Source organism: Amblyomma mixtum, chromosome 10 (assembly GCF_055824585.1).
Source record: "Amblyomma mixtum isolate Tamu chromosome 10, ASM5582458v1, whole genome shotgun sequence".
In the NCBI taxonomy this organism is placed as follows: domain Eukaryota; kingdom Metazoa; phylum Arthropoda; class Arachnida; order Ixodida; family Ixodidae; genus Amblyomma; species Amblyomma mixtum.
In genome coordinates, this window is record NC_143021.1 from 180,748,906 (window position 1) to 180,763,935 (window position 15,030).

Below are 15,030 nucleotides of genomic sequence, written 5' to 3' on the forward strand. Positions count from 1 at the left end.
CTCTGTTTGACACAGCCACCTCCCGGGGCATTGGAACGTCTCCTCGCCGCTATACCACTGCGCCAGGAGTGCTCAATAAGTAGCCGCGAACGGGACGCAATAACGCTATCACTTTCTGCTCGTAAAGGCGAATACATCGACCCCCCCCCCGTTTTAGAAGTTCCCGCCTCATAGTCGAGTACTACATCTCCGCATTTTGTGGCATTTAATGCAACTTTAGTGGCAGCGAAAAGCAAAGCTTCCCTCGTCTTGCTGATGCCTGTGCGCGTTGAAAACCCCAGGTGGTCGAATGGATGGCTGCGAAGCGTAGAACTAGTGAGGGGTCGGAAGTTGCAAGCAGGCTGTTCTGGGAAAGAAGACCTCTGAGGGAAAACCAGATTGTTAATGTACTCTTTTCTATCAAGAAGCGCTTCGCCTATATACCCCTGCTCATTGCCGTCATTCGCGGGACGCCGAATATACCCGTCAAGGTCGACGACCTTCTTATATTTGTCGCCACCTACCTTGTCGCTGGATGAATCAGCCATCAAAAGGCAGGCCTTGAAGAGTCCCGCGGCTTTCTGCCAGGCACTTTGCCTGTCGGCCGGCACATTTTCAGCGGCGAGGGCAGAAAGTGTGTCGCTTCGTAGGTCATTTTCGGCCTGCGTGGATGGGTAATGCACAGGCTTGCAACGTAAGTAGCAAGATGGCTAAAGAATGAAGCCGTCTGTAATGTATCACTTTTTAAAGCTGCTTTTTTTTTTTAAATGAGGCCTTAGTTAAGTACATGATTTAGTGTTGTCTATGAAGTACAGGGTTGGTCAAATGTTCCCAGGCTACAGGGTCTGCCTTTCTTCGGTACATCCTATATGCCGATAAAGCTATCCAGGTAGTAAGAGGTTAGAACGATGCTTTTTTTACCTTCTACAGATATGAGCACCGCGGGTGTCGTAACTGCCTGATTATACTGCTCAAAAGGAGACCCTGTGGCCTGAGGACTTTTGGCCAACCCTGCAAGCATACGCGTTTAACTGGCGAATATGTCGGAAGCTGTTTTATACAGGAAGCATGCATGCACCACATATCGTAGGAGTCTGTAAGGCCGTTGTGAGGCACAAAACATGCATGGCCGAAAAGGCTCAGCACATTCCAGGAGAGCTCACACTTTGTGGCAGCCACACTCGCGTAAGCCAGAACAACAAGAGCTTTCACCTACTGATCAGTGCCTGCTTCTGTTATTGGAGTTTGGCAGTGTGAATTGTCTCTCTCATTTCTTTCGCGGCTTGTAGAGCCTCCGCCATCAGCCTCCTCTGTAAGGTGGGGAGTGTACTCGGCTTCTTTTGCAACTTTGGGGCTTGAGATGCCGCCTCGTTAAGCAGTGTCGGCGTTTTGTGATGGACAGCGCACTCAGTGTCCCTCGCTGATTTTGCGGTTTTACGCGCCTCAGCAGTAACCTGACCTTCATTAGCCTTATCAACGTGTTTGGCCGCCTTCGCACCTTCATGTTCGGCTACGTAAAGCGGTCATTGGCGACACAGTGGAGCCTATACCTTGCCTAAACAGACTCAATTCCACGGCCATGGTGGGAAAAATTATGGCCTTGCACATTTGAAAGCGTGGAAAGAATTAATGAAGGATGACGAGGATGACAGTTTATAGCAAATAGCTCGAGAGGCTTCGGGTTAGATGCGGAGCGCTGAATGATAAAGCGGTCTAAGGCATCGGTAATATCCCTAGTAGCACAGATTGCTGCTGGAACATTGCAGCAATGTTACCTATTTAGGTTGCATTAACGTGGCTAGTGTCCTCCTTTGGCAATATCAAGACAACATATGTGAAAAACATTGCTGCTACATTTCCCACGATGTTGTGTCCACATATGTACAACATTGCTGCAACGTTGCCACAATGTTTCATAACATCATATGTAACATTCTTGAAAATTTTAGCAACCCTGCACAAGCATGCAGGCCTGCCAATTGGTAAGCTTCACAACATATCTGTTGTGTCCCCTTATTGCTTTTGTATGTGTGCGCCCCCGCGTCCTCCTCCTAACGACAGTTCGCATCCTCCTCCTAACGACCACTCAATCCTCCTCCTAACGACCACTCAATCCTCCTCCTAACGACCACTTGCCTTTCGTCGCACGCTGTCACCAGATGCCCCCCCACGGTGCGCCCCCGCACCCTCCTCCTGTTCTGGGAAGCCACTCCCTCCCGTGGACGCTTCTCAGCTCCCTCCTTTCTTCGGGCGGCCAGTTCGGCTGCTGCCTCGGTCGACGCTGGTCGCACCCTCATCGGCTTTAAATAAACGAAGTCTTAAAGTACCGTGTGCGTCTTTCGCTGCATTCAACACAGCGACCGGACACGACAGTGGCGACGAGAAAGTGGATTCGACCCGCGCTACGCAACGCTATTGACAAGCCATGGCTACGCGAGGGTTTCCCAATCAGATACCAGAGTTCAACGGCTCATCGTGGTCATCGTGGGTTGGACGCCTTCAGTTCTACTTTGAAGCTAACAACATCACAGACCCAGCCTTGAAGAGGGCCAACCTGCTGACGCTGTGCGGGGAGCAGACCTACGATACTGTCTGCGCCCTTATTCAGCCAAGCACACCAGCGGCAGTGTCTTACGACGACATCGTAAAAGCGCTGCAAAAGCACTACGACCCAAGGCCATCCGAGGTCTACAGCCGGGCTCGCTTCCAACGACGAGATCAACTGGGAGGAGAAACTGTGAGCGCCTACGTAGCCGCGCTCAAGAAGCTCGCTGCCGACTGCAATTTTGGAACGCTGTCGACAACAGCTACCGGGCAGGAGGGAGACGCAGCTTCTTCTGCTAACACCACCATGCTTCCCTTGGACGTGATGTTACGCGACAGATTTGTGTGCGGACTGAGTGACGAGTCACTGCAGCAGCGCCTGTTCGCTGAGAAGGACCTCACATTCAGCAAAGCTTACGACATCGCCGTTCGAGCGGAGAGCGCCGGTCACCAGCAGAGAGGGATTCGCCGGAACACCGAGCCGGTACACCAGACAAGCAACCAGGTGCGCAAGCCTTCTGTTGTTGTAAAATCGGTCAAAAAGGCACAACACTGCTGGCGGTGTGACGACCAACACAACCCCCAGGGATGTCGATTCCAGTCAGCCACGTGTAATTTTTGCCACAAGCGAGGGCATATCGAAAGAGCATGCATTACGAAACGGAGACTTGCCAAGATAAAGTCACCTTCCCAGCCTAATCACAGCGTCAACGCCTCAGAGAATACGCCGCTATCTGATCTCCATGGAACAACATCAGCAACACCATCTGCGTTGTACGACCTGAACACCATGAATCTCGGCACGCGACCGAAGATTTTTACAGAAGTAAGCGTACATCACCAGCTGATTAAGTTCGAGGTGGACTCCGGCGCAGCCTGTACTCTGATCAGTGAGGACACGTTCCGAACTTCATGGCCATCTGACGCACCCGCCCTGCAACAAGACGACACGCACCTGCGAACGTGGTCAGGACAGAATCTGCCACTATTGGGCTCTGCCAACGTGCAGGTTAACTACAACGGCCAGACCCATACGCTACCTCTGCTTGTTGTGAAGGGCACAGGATCAAGCCTTCTAGGGAGAAACTGGTTTTCTCCACTAGGCGTGATGATATGCGGCATACACCAGACGCCGAGCCAGAACATGGTTGGTAAACATCAAAACGCCGATGCGCTAAGCCGTCTGCCACTAGACGCAACTGTTGACGAACCATTTCCACCAGGAGACGTTCTGATGTTCGAAGCACTGCCAGAACCTCCGCTTACAGCAGGCACAGTTGCAGCATCTACGCAGAAGTGCGCAGCTCTCCGGCTAGTTTACACAGCTGTTCAACAAGGCAACGTGCATAAACTCAAAGGGGGCAACTTCGACGCTTACCGCAGGCGAGCTACAGAGTTGAGCACCCATTGCGGCTGCATCATATTTGGGTCCCGAGTTGTGATGCCGAGAGAACTACGCGCACAAGCTATGTCTCTCATCCACGCCGGACATCGGGGCATCGTTGCAATGAAAAAGTGTGCCAGAAGCTACATGTGGTGGCCTGGCATTGACAACGACATCGAAACAGTGGTGCGAGAATGCAAGCCTTGCCAGAGCAGCCGGAGCGCCCCGCCGAAAGCTCCTGTCCCAGAATGGGAAAAGCCAGACACACCATGGCACACACTGCACATTGATTTTGCAGGACCAATTGAGGGCTGCACTTTCCTTGTGGTCGTAGATGCCTACACAAAGTGGCTTGAGATAAGGCAAATGGGACAGACGACTTCGGCAGCAGTCATTGACAACCTCCGATCACTATTTGCAACGTTCGGCCTGCCGCGCAAGGTAGTGTCGGACAACGGAACACCGTTTGTGTCTGCGGAGATCCTCAAGTTTTATCGCGACAACGGGATCTCATCAGTTACATCGGCCCCCTACCACCCAGCGACAAACGGACAAGCCGAGCGCTACGTAGCCGAGCTAAAACGCGCCCTTGAAAGAGATCAGACAGGCTCGCTGCAGCGCCGCCTTGCGCGCTTTCTCTTCAAGCAGCACACGACGGTTCAGAGCACAACAGGCGAGACCCCCTCGAAAATGATGTTCGAGCGTGAAATGCGAACCCAGCTCACAGCCATCCTCCCCGAGCCAAAGGCAGAGACGTTCCGGGAAGAAAAAGCAATTCCGCGCTGCGGCACGCTTAATGAGGGGCAGCGCGTCCTCGCCCGACAGTTTCTGAAAAAGCCACGCTGGGAGGAAGCTACAATTGTCAGACGCATAGGCCTGCGCTCTTGGCTCGTCAACATACATGGCACAGTAGCACGCCGACATCTCAACCAGCTGCGTAGATTTACGACGCCGTCTGAGAGCTGTCCGCCAGCGGAGAGAACACGTGCACCATTTTCCCACATAGCCTGGCACCTCTTCCCGGAAGAAGAGACTTCGCCCAGGACAGACCCAGGAGACACAGCGAACAACAGCCAGCCTACAAGTGTTTCTCCCCCGAGCGCACAAAGCCAGCGCGCCTCCACGCGTGAGCGCCGACCCCCTGCACGATACCAGGCAACTTTCTAAGGGGGAAGGAAGTGTTGTGTCCCCTTATTGCTTTTGTGTGTGTGCGCCCCCGCGTCCTCCTCCTAACGACAGTTCGCATCCTCCTCCTAACGACCACTCAATCCTCCTCCTAACGACCACTCAATCCTCCTCCTAACGACCACTTGCCTTTCGTCGCACGCTGTCACCAGATGCCCCCCCACGGTGCGCCCCCGCACCCTCCTCCTGTTCTGGGAAGCCACTCCCTCCCGTGGACGCTTCTCAGCTCCCTCCTTTCTTCGGGCGGCCAGTTCGGCTGCTGCCTCGGTCGACGCTGGTCGCACCCTCATCGGCTTTAAATAAACGAAGTCTTAAAGTACCGTGTGCGTCTTTCGCTGCATTCAACACAGCGACCGGACACGACAATATCATAACGCTTTTCGAGGACCAACGAGAGCGACCGGCACTTGAGCTCCACAATACAGTACAACATGTAACTCATACACTCACCTCCGAGCGGATAACGTAGAGTCAAGCTTATATAGCCGTTCCTGAAGGGTGTCCCAAGGGTGACAGTGGCGAATAGGTAATAAACAAAGCTTTGCGACATATTAATCGAGCTGTGCATGCAATTTATAGCAGGCGCAACAGAAGAGGTTCAGTTGCAAAGTACTGCTAGTTGAAAAAAATGTTTACTGTAGCAACAGTCGGAAAACTTCTGGAACTCTGTGCTCGAAATATATATGTAATGTTGCTTTATTGTTATGATTCAAGCATTATAATAACGTTCATCAGGCTGTATTGCCTCAACGTTGCTTCTCGATGTTGTTCCAAAGATGGCAGATGGTATGTTATCCTAACGAATTTCTGAACATTTGGCTGCAATGTTAGCAGAGAGTGTCATCCTGACCAACTTATGGGCATGTTGCTGTAACGTTGGAGTATGTTGCACAACATTATAAAATATTGGCGACATTGTCATAACGTTCTGGCGACATTTTGTGCTACTAGGGATGAAGCTGCAATGTTTGTGCCGGGATGGTTCTGAGCGCCGCTTTGAATTCGATGATGGTAAATTCTATGGTAAGCTCGGAAGTGCTTGGATAATAACAGCTTTATGTTCGGTTTCTGATTCACCAAGGTTTACTGACCACTCTTGCTTGAATTTCTGGAACATGGGTGCTAAAAGCACTTAATGATTGAAAGAAAATTTTGGTTCAAGAAGATTTTAAGTGAATGATTCATGAATGGCGGAAGATCCAGAAGGAGTGACCCGGTCACCCAGGCAAGCGACGTCGTTCACTTGGCGCCTGGCGCACGTGTCCTAGAGATAACACTGATTTTACCAACTCGGCTAGCCAACATATTTACTTTTCAAAAATCCAATACGAATCTACGTATGTATCCAGCAATTCAACCAATTAAAGCGGGAAATGCTCGGATATATGTTCACAAAATTATTTTTGTGCATAGAAAATGAACTCTGCGGGTCTTCTCTGCGTTGGTTTTCGACCCGTAGTTGAGGAACTGTAATGTAGTCAGTTGGATAAGCACTGTGAATGCGGAAATGTACACCAGAATAAGTGCTTTTAGTGAACTGCATAAACTCCTTCCGGTTTACGTGTAGCTTTTGCCTGCAGGTGAAGAACTCTTAGCAGTCCTGTAGCAATCCTCCTGTATCTGAGCACCTTGGAAGTGCACTGAGTTGACTGTTACACTGGGCTCAAATTTAAGTAGGGCAGACTAATTGCTGGCATGCGTTAAAGAGCACTCTGCTTAGTGGGGCCCGGCCGTGATGAAAAATAGGGGCCTTTGGGTCGAAAAATATTGAAGTGACAGATGTTCCCCTTATCCGACCCACATCCAACCTTCCGGTGCTGAATATGAGACCACCGTTAGCCAGCGACACCGCATTCAATACGTCGAACGTGTGATGGATGTCTTTCGCATACATACATTTTGTAGCCAGGAGTCTGCATCGTAGGCTGCAGTGTACGCGTACGAGAATATGAGGTCCTCACTCGCTTAGTTTTAGCTTGTTCGGACGTGCATGCCTGTGGATGTGCTGTTTTTTTTTTTTACCTGGAACAATTTTGAGGCCGTGCAGAGCCGTGTTTCTCCTGGTTTTCCGCCGGAATTTGTCCCGACGCGGTGGATTTCGATCGCGCTTGAATCCAAATGCCCATGTGTAGACGCGCCACTAGCCTGCTTTTTCAACAGAACGTCGGCCGCGGCGGGGGCTTTCGCTTGCTCTTTGTGCCGCAATGGTGCGTTATAAATAGGAACAACTGGGCGTGGAATAGAGAATTAGAGGAACCGGCATTCTCGCTTTATATAGCGTAGCACCTGATCCACAAAATGTGCGCCCAACTCTGGTGCAACGATAGCTTTTCAGGCGAAGCACTAAGTGATCGTGAATTAACTGCGAACGGTGTACATGAATTGCGACCTGCGTCTAGGCGGCTGTCGCTTTCGAAATGAACGGCTAAGTTTCATAGCGTAAGACATCTTATTTGTGTGCTGTAATGACCAAAGTGAAAACACTAAGTAGGATGATGAACAGATATCAGATGCAAGAGTGAACAACACAGGTTAATACAACGCCATCGGAAACAAGAGCAGACATTGGGAAGGAACAAAATAGCAGCAAGAAACAGGTAGCATGCCCTGTTCCCCTGGATGCACCAATGACATGCTTCAAGATAGGTAATTATAATTCACCTGTGCGTAAGGCCCGTCCGGGTGACCCTGGTATTTGCCACACACGTAGTCGTAGAAGTCATGGCACGGGTTAGCGGAGAGGTTCAGCAGACTCTTCAAATAATCGCTCTGGTTCTGACAGCTGGCTGTCGTACATGGCTGGACGTTCATAGCGGAGGCTGCCCCGACTCTTGAGCGCTTCAACCGCCTGGCCCTCGGAGGCACCCTCCTCGCTGTCTGGAGTGTTGTTGCTGGACCTATTAGCGACGAAGCATTCTTCGCGGACGCATTGGTCAGCTCTTGATTGCTAGTCGGTGCAGCCGCTTCCAGTGGAAGAGGGACCTTCAAGCCGCCGACACCGGGGGCACCCGCGAAGAACCCAAGCTCGCCAAAGTCACCGAAACCGCCTTTATCCCGAACGCCAAGGTCGATTTTTGTGGACATGGTCTGCGCAGAAAAACGTTTACAATGGAAATAAGCTTAGGGAAATATTTACGCCATCTCTATCATGATCCTCGCAATCGGCAAGCCTGTGTTCTAATAGGTCGGGAAGGAATAAGCGAGAAAACTAAAACAGTGACCGATGAAAAGACACAAAGCATTTCGCGCTATCTTGCTCACAACATGCAGCACCGACTAGCCCGGCAGAATGCTCGCTTAAAGGAGTGTAGACCCCTAACTTTTGGGTGCGTGTTTTCTTCTTTGTAATCATGCGTGAGGTATTATCATGCATAGATTACCACGCCGTACGTGTGCTCCTACGATCACTAAGTAATTTATAATAGATTGGTTTCTCGTGCTCTTTCGGTTTCGGTCTCAACACCTGAACGATGACTGCGACGTCGAAGTGTAGATACAGGTCATGTGAGGCATGAAAATACTGAAATATAATCGCTGCTTATGCATTCATTGTCATTCCAGATCTTGAGAAAGGTTTTCTTCAGCACTGTAGTGAAATAAAACGATGAAGCAGCGATTATATCCCAATTTTTCTATGTCTCTCATCGACTATAACTACACTTTGACGTCACAGGCATCTTTCAGTCTTTGAAACCGAAAACGAAAAGCGTGAGAGAGTGATTCGGTAATCAATTGTTTAGTGGTCGTAGGCGAATACCGTATGGTAATTATGCAGAATAGTGTCTTCCGCATCATTGTAGAGAAGAAAGCTTGCCACCAAAACTAGGTGTCTATTCTTCTTTAAACTGTATTCTAAAAAATTCCCAAAGACTTCCAGCCTCAACCATTGTTGTGGGATCGTCTCCAGCGCTAGTTGAAGAAAACGTTCGTTGTTCACGGCGGCAGTATAGTACAGTCGCAACGGAAAAAGATTAGCACACTGAAGTGGCACCGGAGCGCCAGATAGCAACGCTTGGCGCTGCGGTTACGAGCACGCCGATAACAAAAGTGTCAAGGGGTGTTAGCGAAGCAGGGCGCTGCGCTAGTCGCACAGTGCGACTTTCGTCACTCCGGCGACGTCATGGTGCCAATCCTTTTTCGTCGCCACTGTACCCTTCTCGTCCTTACTTAAAACAAAAACTTGCACTTCGTTCTTTTCTCAAGAGAGGTACAGAAAACACGAGCTGCACCTGGGCGTATGGAATGAGCCACATTTTATTAACATGCTGCATTATTTCTCTTTTACACAACAAAAAGTGTTGCTCATCAACCTGGGTCTCACAATGAGCTCCACAGATGGCAGCACCTGCCATCGCAGGGCAGTGTTGCATCGCTTTATCCACTGCACCATACCTCACAAATGGTAACAGAACTCGAAGTGATACGTGAAATATAAAGTAGAGAACGACCGTTTTTACACATATGGGAATTATTAACCCGTTATCGATATCCGAACAACTTCCATTCGTGAACAACGGATCAGAACGCCGAAATCGAAGTGGTAGCGCACGTAATTCGCATTAGACTTAACTATACAACTCGACTAACAATTTTTTTTCTTTGATCTTACAAGGACCGCTCCATAATCGCCGAAGAACACGCGACGGTCACCGTAAGCAAGTACCACCATCTCCTCAAAACTGAGATCACAGATACCAGGGAAATACTTCTATCGAAATCTGCGAAACTGGATTTTTCAAGCCTTTCGCAATCCCACTTTGCCTCCAACAAAGGGTGAAATTTTTTTTTCCGCGGTCACCTGGACCTTCCGCCGCTAAGGCCTGCCTGTGGGTCGCTTTTTTTTCGCGGTACTGCTGCGTTCGAAGACTTCAGAAGGATTAAGTAAACCTTACACCTACATAATAGGTTTAAATGCGGAACAGCAGCTGTCTGCATTTTAGGGTCTTTGTATCTGTCCCTCCTTCCGGTCCTTGACATAGCTGCGTTACAACCATTGCTGAAGACAGAATTAGGGGCGTGGTGTCGTTTACGAGCCAGTCATAAAGAGGAACGAACAAAAAACGTCATATATTTAAAATTGCATCGCCATATTCGTTTGAAAAGTCAATAACAACTTGCTCTTTTTTTTCTACCTGATATTCACGAAAGCGTGCAATCCTCCCACCCACTCCCTGGCTGACGCCGTATTGGAACGGACAAACTTACCTTTCGAACAGACCATGTGAAGAGGACGACCAAAGAGCCTATGAGGATAATGGCGACTACTCCGAAGAGTAGGATGGACATGGTGAAACGACCGAGGAAATTCTTCTGGTTGTATGGGGGACTTTTGTCCCTGGACCATTCGTTGGTTCGTCGGCTTGGCGGAGGATACTCCTTGCGAAAAAATAAAGAAATATGCTGGCTTTAAAATTATATTCTTTTTTATAAAGATGAACTGCCCTGTGGGATGTTTTTTTGGGGCTCGCTACTCTTCACGGAACGGTAATCATATGCATCTGTTGAGACGACTGTTTATACTAACATAACGCGTCAAGCACGAATAATTGAGAGGGCACGCCGAGAAAGTGCACATTTGCTACTAGTTGCGTGGTCACCTTTACTGTTAAAAGCCTACTAGTCGTCATACGCGTTGTTATTGACTCAATATATCCGCATAACTCGTTCCTGGGCTAGATGTTTAAGTATGAGTGATGAAGTATAGGTACACTCTGTATATTCAGAAAATATTTCTTTTTGGAGAATCGTGCAATCATTCAACAAGCCCAACGCGTGCACACCGCCAGATTACCAACTAACAACTGACTCTGGGATCTCCATTAAAAACAAAAGACACTAAACGCGACGCTATACGTGGATTACTCTTAACGTTGTGGCTATGGTCTCCTCCCATGCACCCTAATGCAGCGTGCCCTCGTCGGACATAAGCCGCTCATGAATTCGTGCAGTGTACAGAACCGAAAAGAAGCCGTGTGGAGTTGTTCTCAACAAAAGTTTCCCTGGCATGTCTTTAAAAACCCATCCTTTCCAGACGCGTATGCTCTCCCGTCATTAATGGAAAATCTGCTGCCAAGGTGCTTGCTAAGTCGGCTGTACAGGCGGTGTGCTGAAGGATTTGCTATGCAGACCTTTCAACTCGTGTTTTTTTGTACACTCACCTAGAGGGGCACTTGCTGACGCGGCAGGTCACCCTCCGCGGGAATACGGATAGTGGAACCTTGGTAGTTGTCAAAGCTACAAACGTTAATGTAATCTTAACAATACGACTTTTTACGAGCCAATGTTAAAAAAAATGCTTTGCTCTTTTTCATCGAAGCCGTAAATGAAGTGCTTCAATAGAATTTATTGCGCACCGAGCGGAGAGCATCGTAGGACTTCTATAGTTAAGCGAAGGAATCCAGGTTTTCGACCCTGCATTAGCGAAGGCAAACATACAGTTCTCACTTTTCGCCAGTGCCGCTGTGCGAGTTGTGCTCTTGCAGGAACACGCATAAACGGCGGCACCTCTTTTGAGCAGAGGTAGCTTGAACCATGGTTCAGCTAACTGGTTCGTGTGCATTGCATATCACTGCTTGCAAATGTCAAGTTCGTGTCACATACCGAATTTAAATGAATTATCAATAAATTTCGTCTCAGCTTTTAAGTTTTTAACAATCTGTATTGCTCACAAACATTGAATGCAAATAAAAGTGGCATATTCATTTTCCCCGGAGTTGGATCTCTGTTCAATGCAGTTGGGAATAACAGTGACGTGCTTCCGCCCCCTGAGGCATCATAGGAGAGTACATTCTTGTAGGAGGACTGGGGAAGCATTTCTACTTTAAGAAAAATTTATATCCCGTCATTGAGTTTGTTTTCAATGAGGAAGGAAAATATGATGTTGCTCAGTTTGCATTTCACTGTACAGTTCAGAATCCTATGTGCAGTTGTCATCGCCCTTTGCGGCTGCAATTATTCCACGACAGGCGCAGTGCGCTGGCAGCAGACGCCCACCAATCAACTACTCGGAACTTTAGCAAAATGTGATGCGCTGGCGCTAAAAAAACAATTTCTAAACTTTCATCATTTTTCGGCCAAGCCGGTTCCAAAATACAACAAACTTTTCTTGTCCTGCCGTTACGACAAGTAGTGTTGCGAAATTATCTGTTGTTGCGACAGAAGTGGCTGTCTCGTTAAGACAGGAGACTGCTCAATACCACTCAAAATCCTATTGTTACTCCACGAATTTCTGTTGTCAGGTCCCAGAATACTACAGGAAAACGTGTTGTGACAACAGAAAATATTGTGCTGTGTTTTTCATTAGGAATATAACAAAAAGCTGCCTATATGAGGGGTGGCTTTTTGAATATTCCTCGTGACAGGGTGTAAACAATCGCCCGACAATGCCGACTGGCATAGTAGCGCATCCAAGCTTACGAAGCATAAGGGTGTGGAGGCAAGTCATATACGCCGAGAAAAATCTGCTTATAGGCCACAGAGGAAAAGAAACACGTCATTGCGCTTTGAGCAGAAAAGCTTGTTTGAGGGGGCAAACCGATATTTCGGTAAAGCAGGATGCCGCTTATTTTCAGTTCGACTGGGCTGTACCGTAAATAGACGCTGAAACTAATTGTAGCGGGACGGGATGGTCCACCGCTGACTAACACTATCCTTAAGGTCACAGTGAGATAAGCTGGCATCTTTGCACAAACCGGCGTGCTTAAGTTTACTATATGGAGAGTCTCTAATCATCGGCTGCAATGGAACATCTTACATGAAAATAATCAAACGGCGTCTTTTATTGAAGGTATGTGGAAGCAGCGTAGCTGGTATTAACGCAATAGCGATGCTTTCAAACATCGAAAGAGGGAAACTATCAGCTGCATTATATGCGAGTGCTCAGAGTTGAAATATTATTGAAAACTACAAATACAGTCTTGCTCTGAAGAATATTTTATCGGTGTTTTAAAACAGCTTACCTCGTTCACCACAATTTTACCTCGCAGACTGCGCATACTTTCAAAATTCTCAGCAGGGTGGAAATTTCAGGGAATGTATAGTTGTCGTTTTCACGCTGGCATGCTCCGCTACCTTGCGACCACCTCCGTTACCGTGCAGTTTCTGAAGGAGATTACATATTTTTACTCTTACCGCGTAATAGGCCGCCAAAAGTTGTGTATTCGACCTCATAATCGCTCTTCTTTCAGATCGCTTAGTTCAGATCCTGGAAAAGTTGGGAAATCATGGATTAGCAAAGGTAGCGCAAGGGACACAAGATCACGCTTGTTCAGTCGATTATTGCTACACGGTTCGCGTAGGGGGTGAATCATGCAAAACAAAACGAAACCCAGCGCCCACCAGCTCTCCCCTCTGAAGCACTGACCCTGTCGGTGAACGAAAAGGACGTGAGGATCTATTCGCTAGATGTTGTTGTGCCGCTGCGATCAAAATACAACGCATCGCAACGAGAATTGTAGCCGCTATCGTAGCCGTGGCCAATATTCGCAATGAGTGCACGAGAACAGAAGTAATGAGAGCCGAGCATAATCTGCCGCTGACAGCCGAAGAAGACGCAGTACGCCTCAAGAGGACTGCCACAACAGGGGCGGTATTCCAAATTGCGCGTTGAATCACAGGTAAAAATTTCTATATGCCTGAAGACACTAGGTCGAAGCAGTATAAATGCGACAAAAAAACTACTTGAGTCAAAAATTATTTTCACCCGCGAAATCGAGAAAATATTTACGTTGGGAAAACACTACGACATAAAATTGGTTGGTTTATTGCTTTACTGGGGTTTAACATCCCAAAGCGACTCAGGCTATGAGGGACCCAGTAGTGGAGGGCTCCGAAAATTTCTACCACCTGGGGCTATTTAACGTGCACTGACATCGCACAGTACACGGGCCTCAAGAATTTTGCCTCCATCGAAATACAACCGCCGCGGCCGGGATCGAACCCGCGTCTTTCGGGTCAGCAGCCGAGAACCATAACTGAGCCACCGCGGCGGCCGGCTACGAGAGAAAATCCAGCTACAGTAAGGTAACACATGAAGCGCCATGAGCACGTGCCACTCACTCTGGACTGGAGTGCTCTGTTCCTGGAACCCAAAGCCCAAAGTGCTTGCGGCGACGTCGATCCTGGAAGCAGCAATGGACCCTTGAGCTCTTTCTACGAGGCCTGCGCTCGCTGTGCGCTTCTGCTTCCTCTCCTCGTGACCTGTGCTGCGTTTGCAGCCTGCCTCTTCTTCCGTCACACGATGATGATGAATCAACATTTATTGGGACCGAAATAAATCGGCGGAGCACGCAGGCACCAGACGGGGTGGTTCCCTAGTTACGGGACACATATGTTCCACGAAAACCAAGCGAGGATTCATTCATTTATTTTTCGATCAAAAACTAAGGAGACGAAAATTGTAACATATAGATAAACACATGGTTCTGTTACGACTTGGTTGATTAGTGGTAGTAGAGAGGATTCGGTTTGGTTTATAGAGTTTAATGTCCCAAAACGACTAAGGCTATGAGAGGCGCCGTAGTGGAGGGCTCCGGAAATTTCGACCACCTGGGGCTATTTAACGTGCACTGACATCACACAGTACACGGGTCTCTAGAATTTCTCCTCCAAAGAAATTCGACTGCCGCGGTCGAGATCGAACCCGCGTCTTTCGGGTCAGCAGCCGAGCACCATAACCACTGAGCCACCGCGGCGGCTAGAGAGGATTCGTTATAGAAAACTCAGACTGGGCATATCGCCTCGGTTTGTTGCACCAGGCAAAAAAACTGGTTGGTTTACGGGGTTTAACGTCCCAAAGCGACTCAGGCTATGAGGGACACCGTAGTGAAGGGCTCCGGAAATTTTGACCACCTGGGGTTCTTTAACGTGCACTGACATCGCACAGTACACGAGCCTCTAGAATTTCGCCTCCATCGAAATTCGACCGCCGCGGCCTGGAT

General features: G+C 48.6%; 1 protein-coding gene across 1 annotated transcript in view; it reads right to left on the reverse strand.

Moving 5' to 3' along the window:
* The window catches only part of LOC149327881 (neprilysin-1-like), a 36,801-nt gene extending 26,423 nt beyond the window's left edge, over positions 1 to 10,378 (reverse strand). Inside the window, exons 1-3 of the mRNA XM_089564986.1 lie at positions 10,298 to 10,378; positions 7,754 to 8,179; positions 504 to 641 (exon numbers count right to left, since the gene is read on the reverse strand). Of these exons, the coding sequence (XP_089421112.1) occupies positions 504 to 641; positions 7,754 to 8,179; positions 10,298 to 10,378 (645 nt within the window). The remainder of the gene's footprint in view (positions 1 to 503; positions 642 to 7,753; positions 8,180 to 10,297) is intronic.
* Positions 10,379 to 15,030: the final 4,652 nt, after the last annotated feature.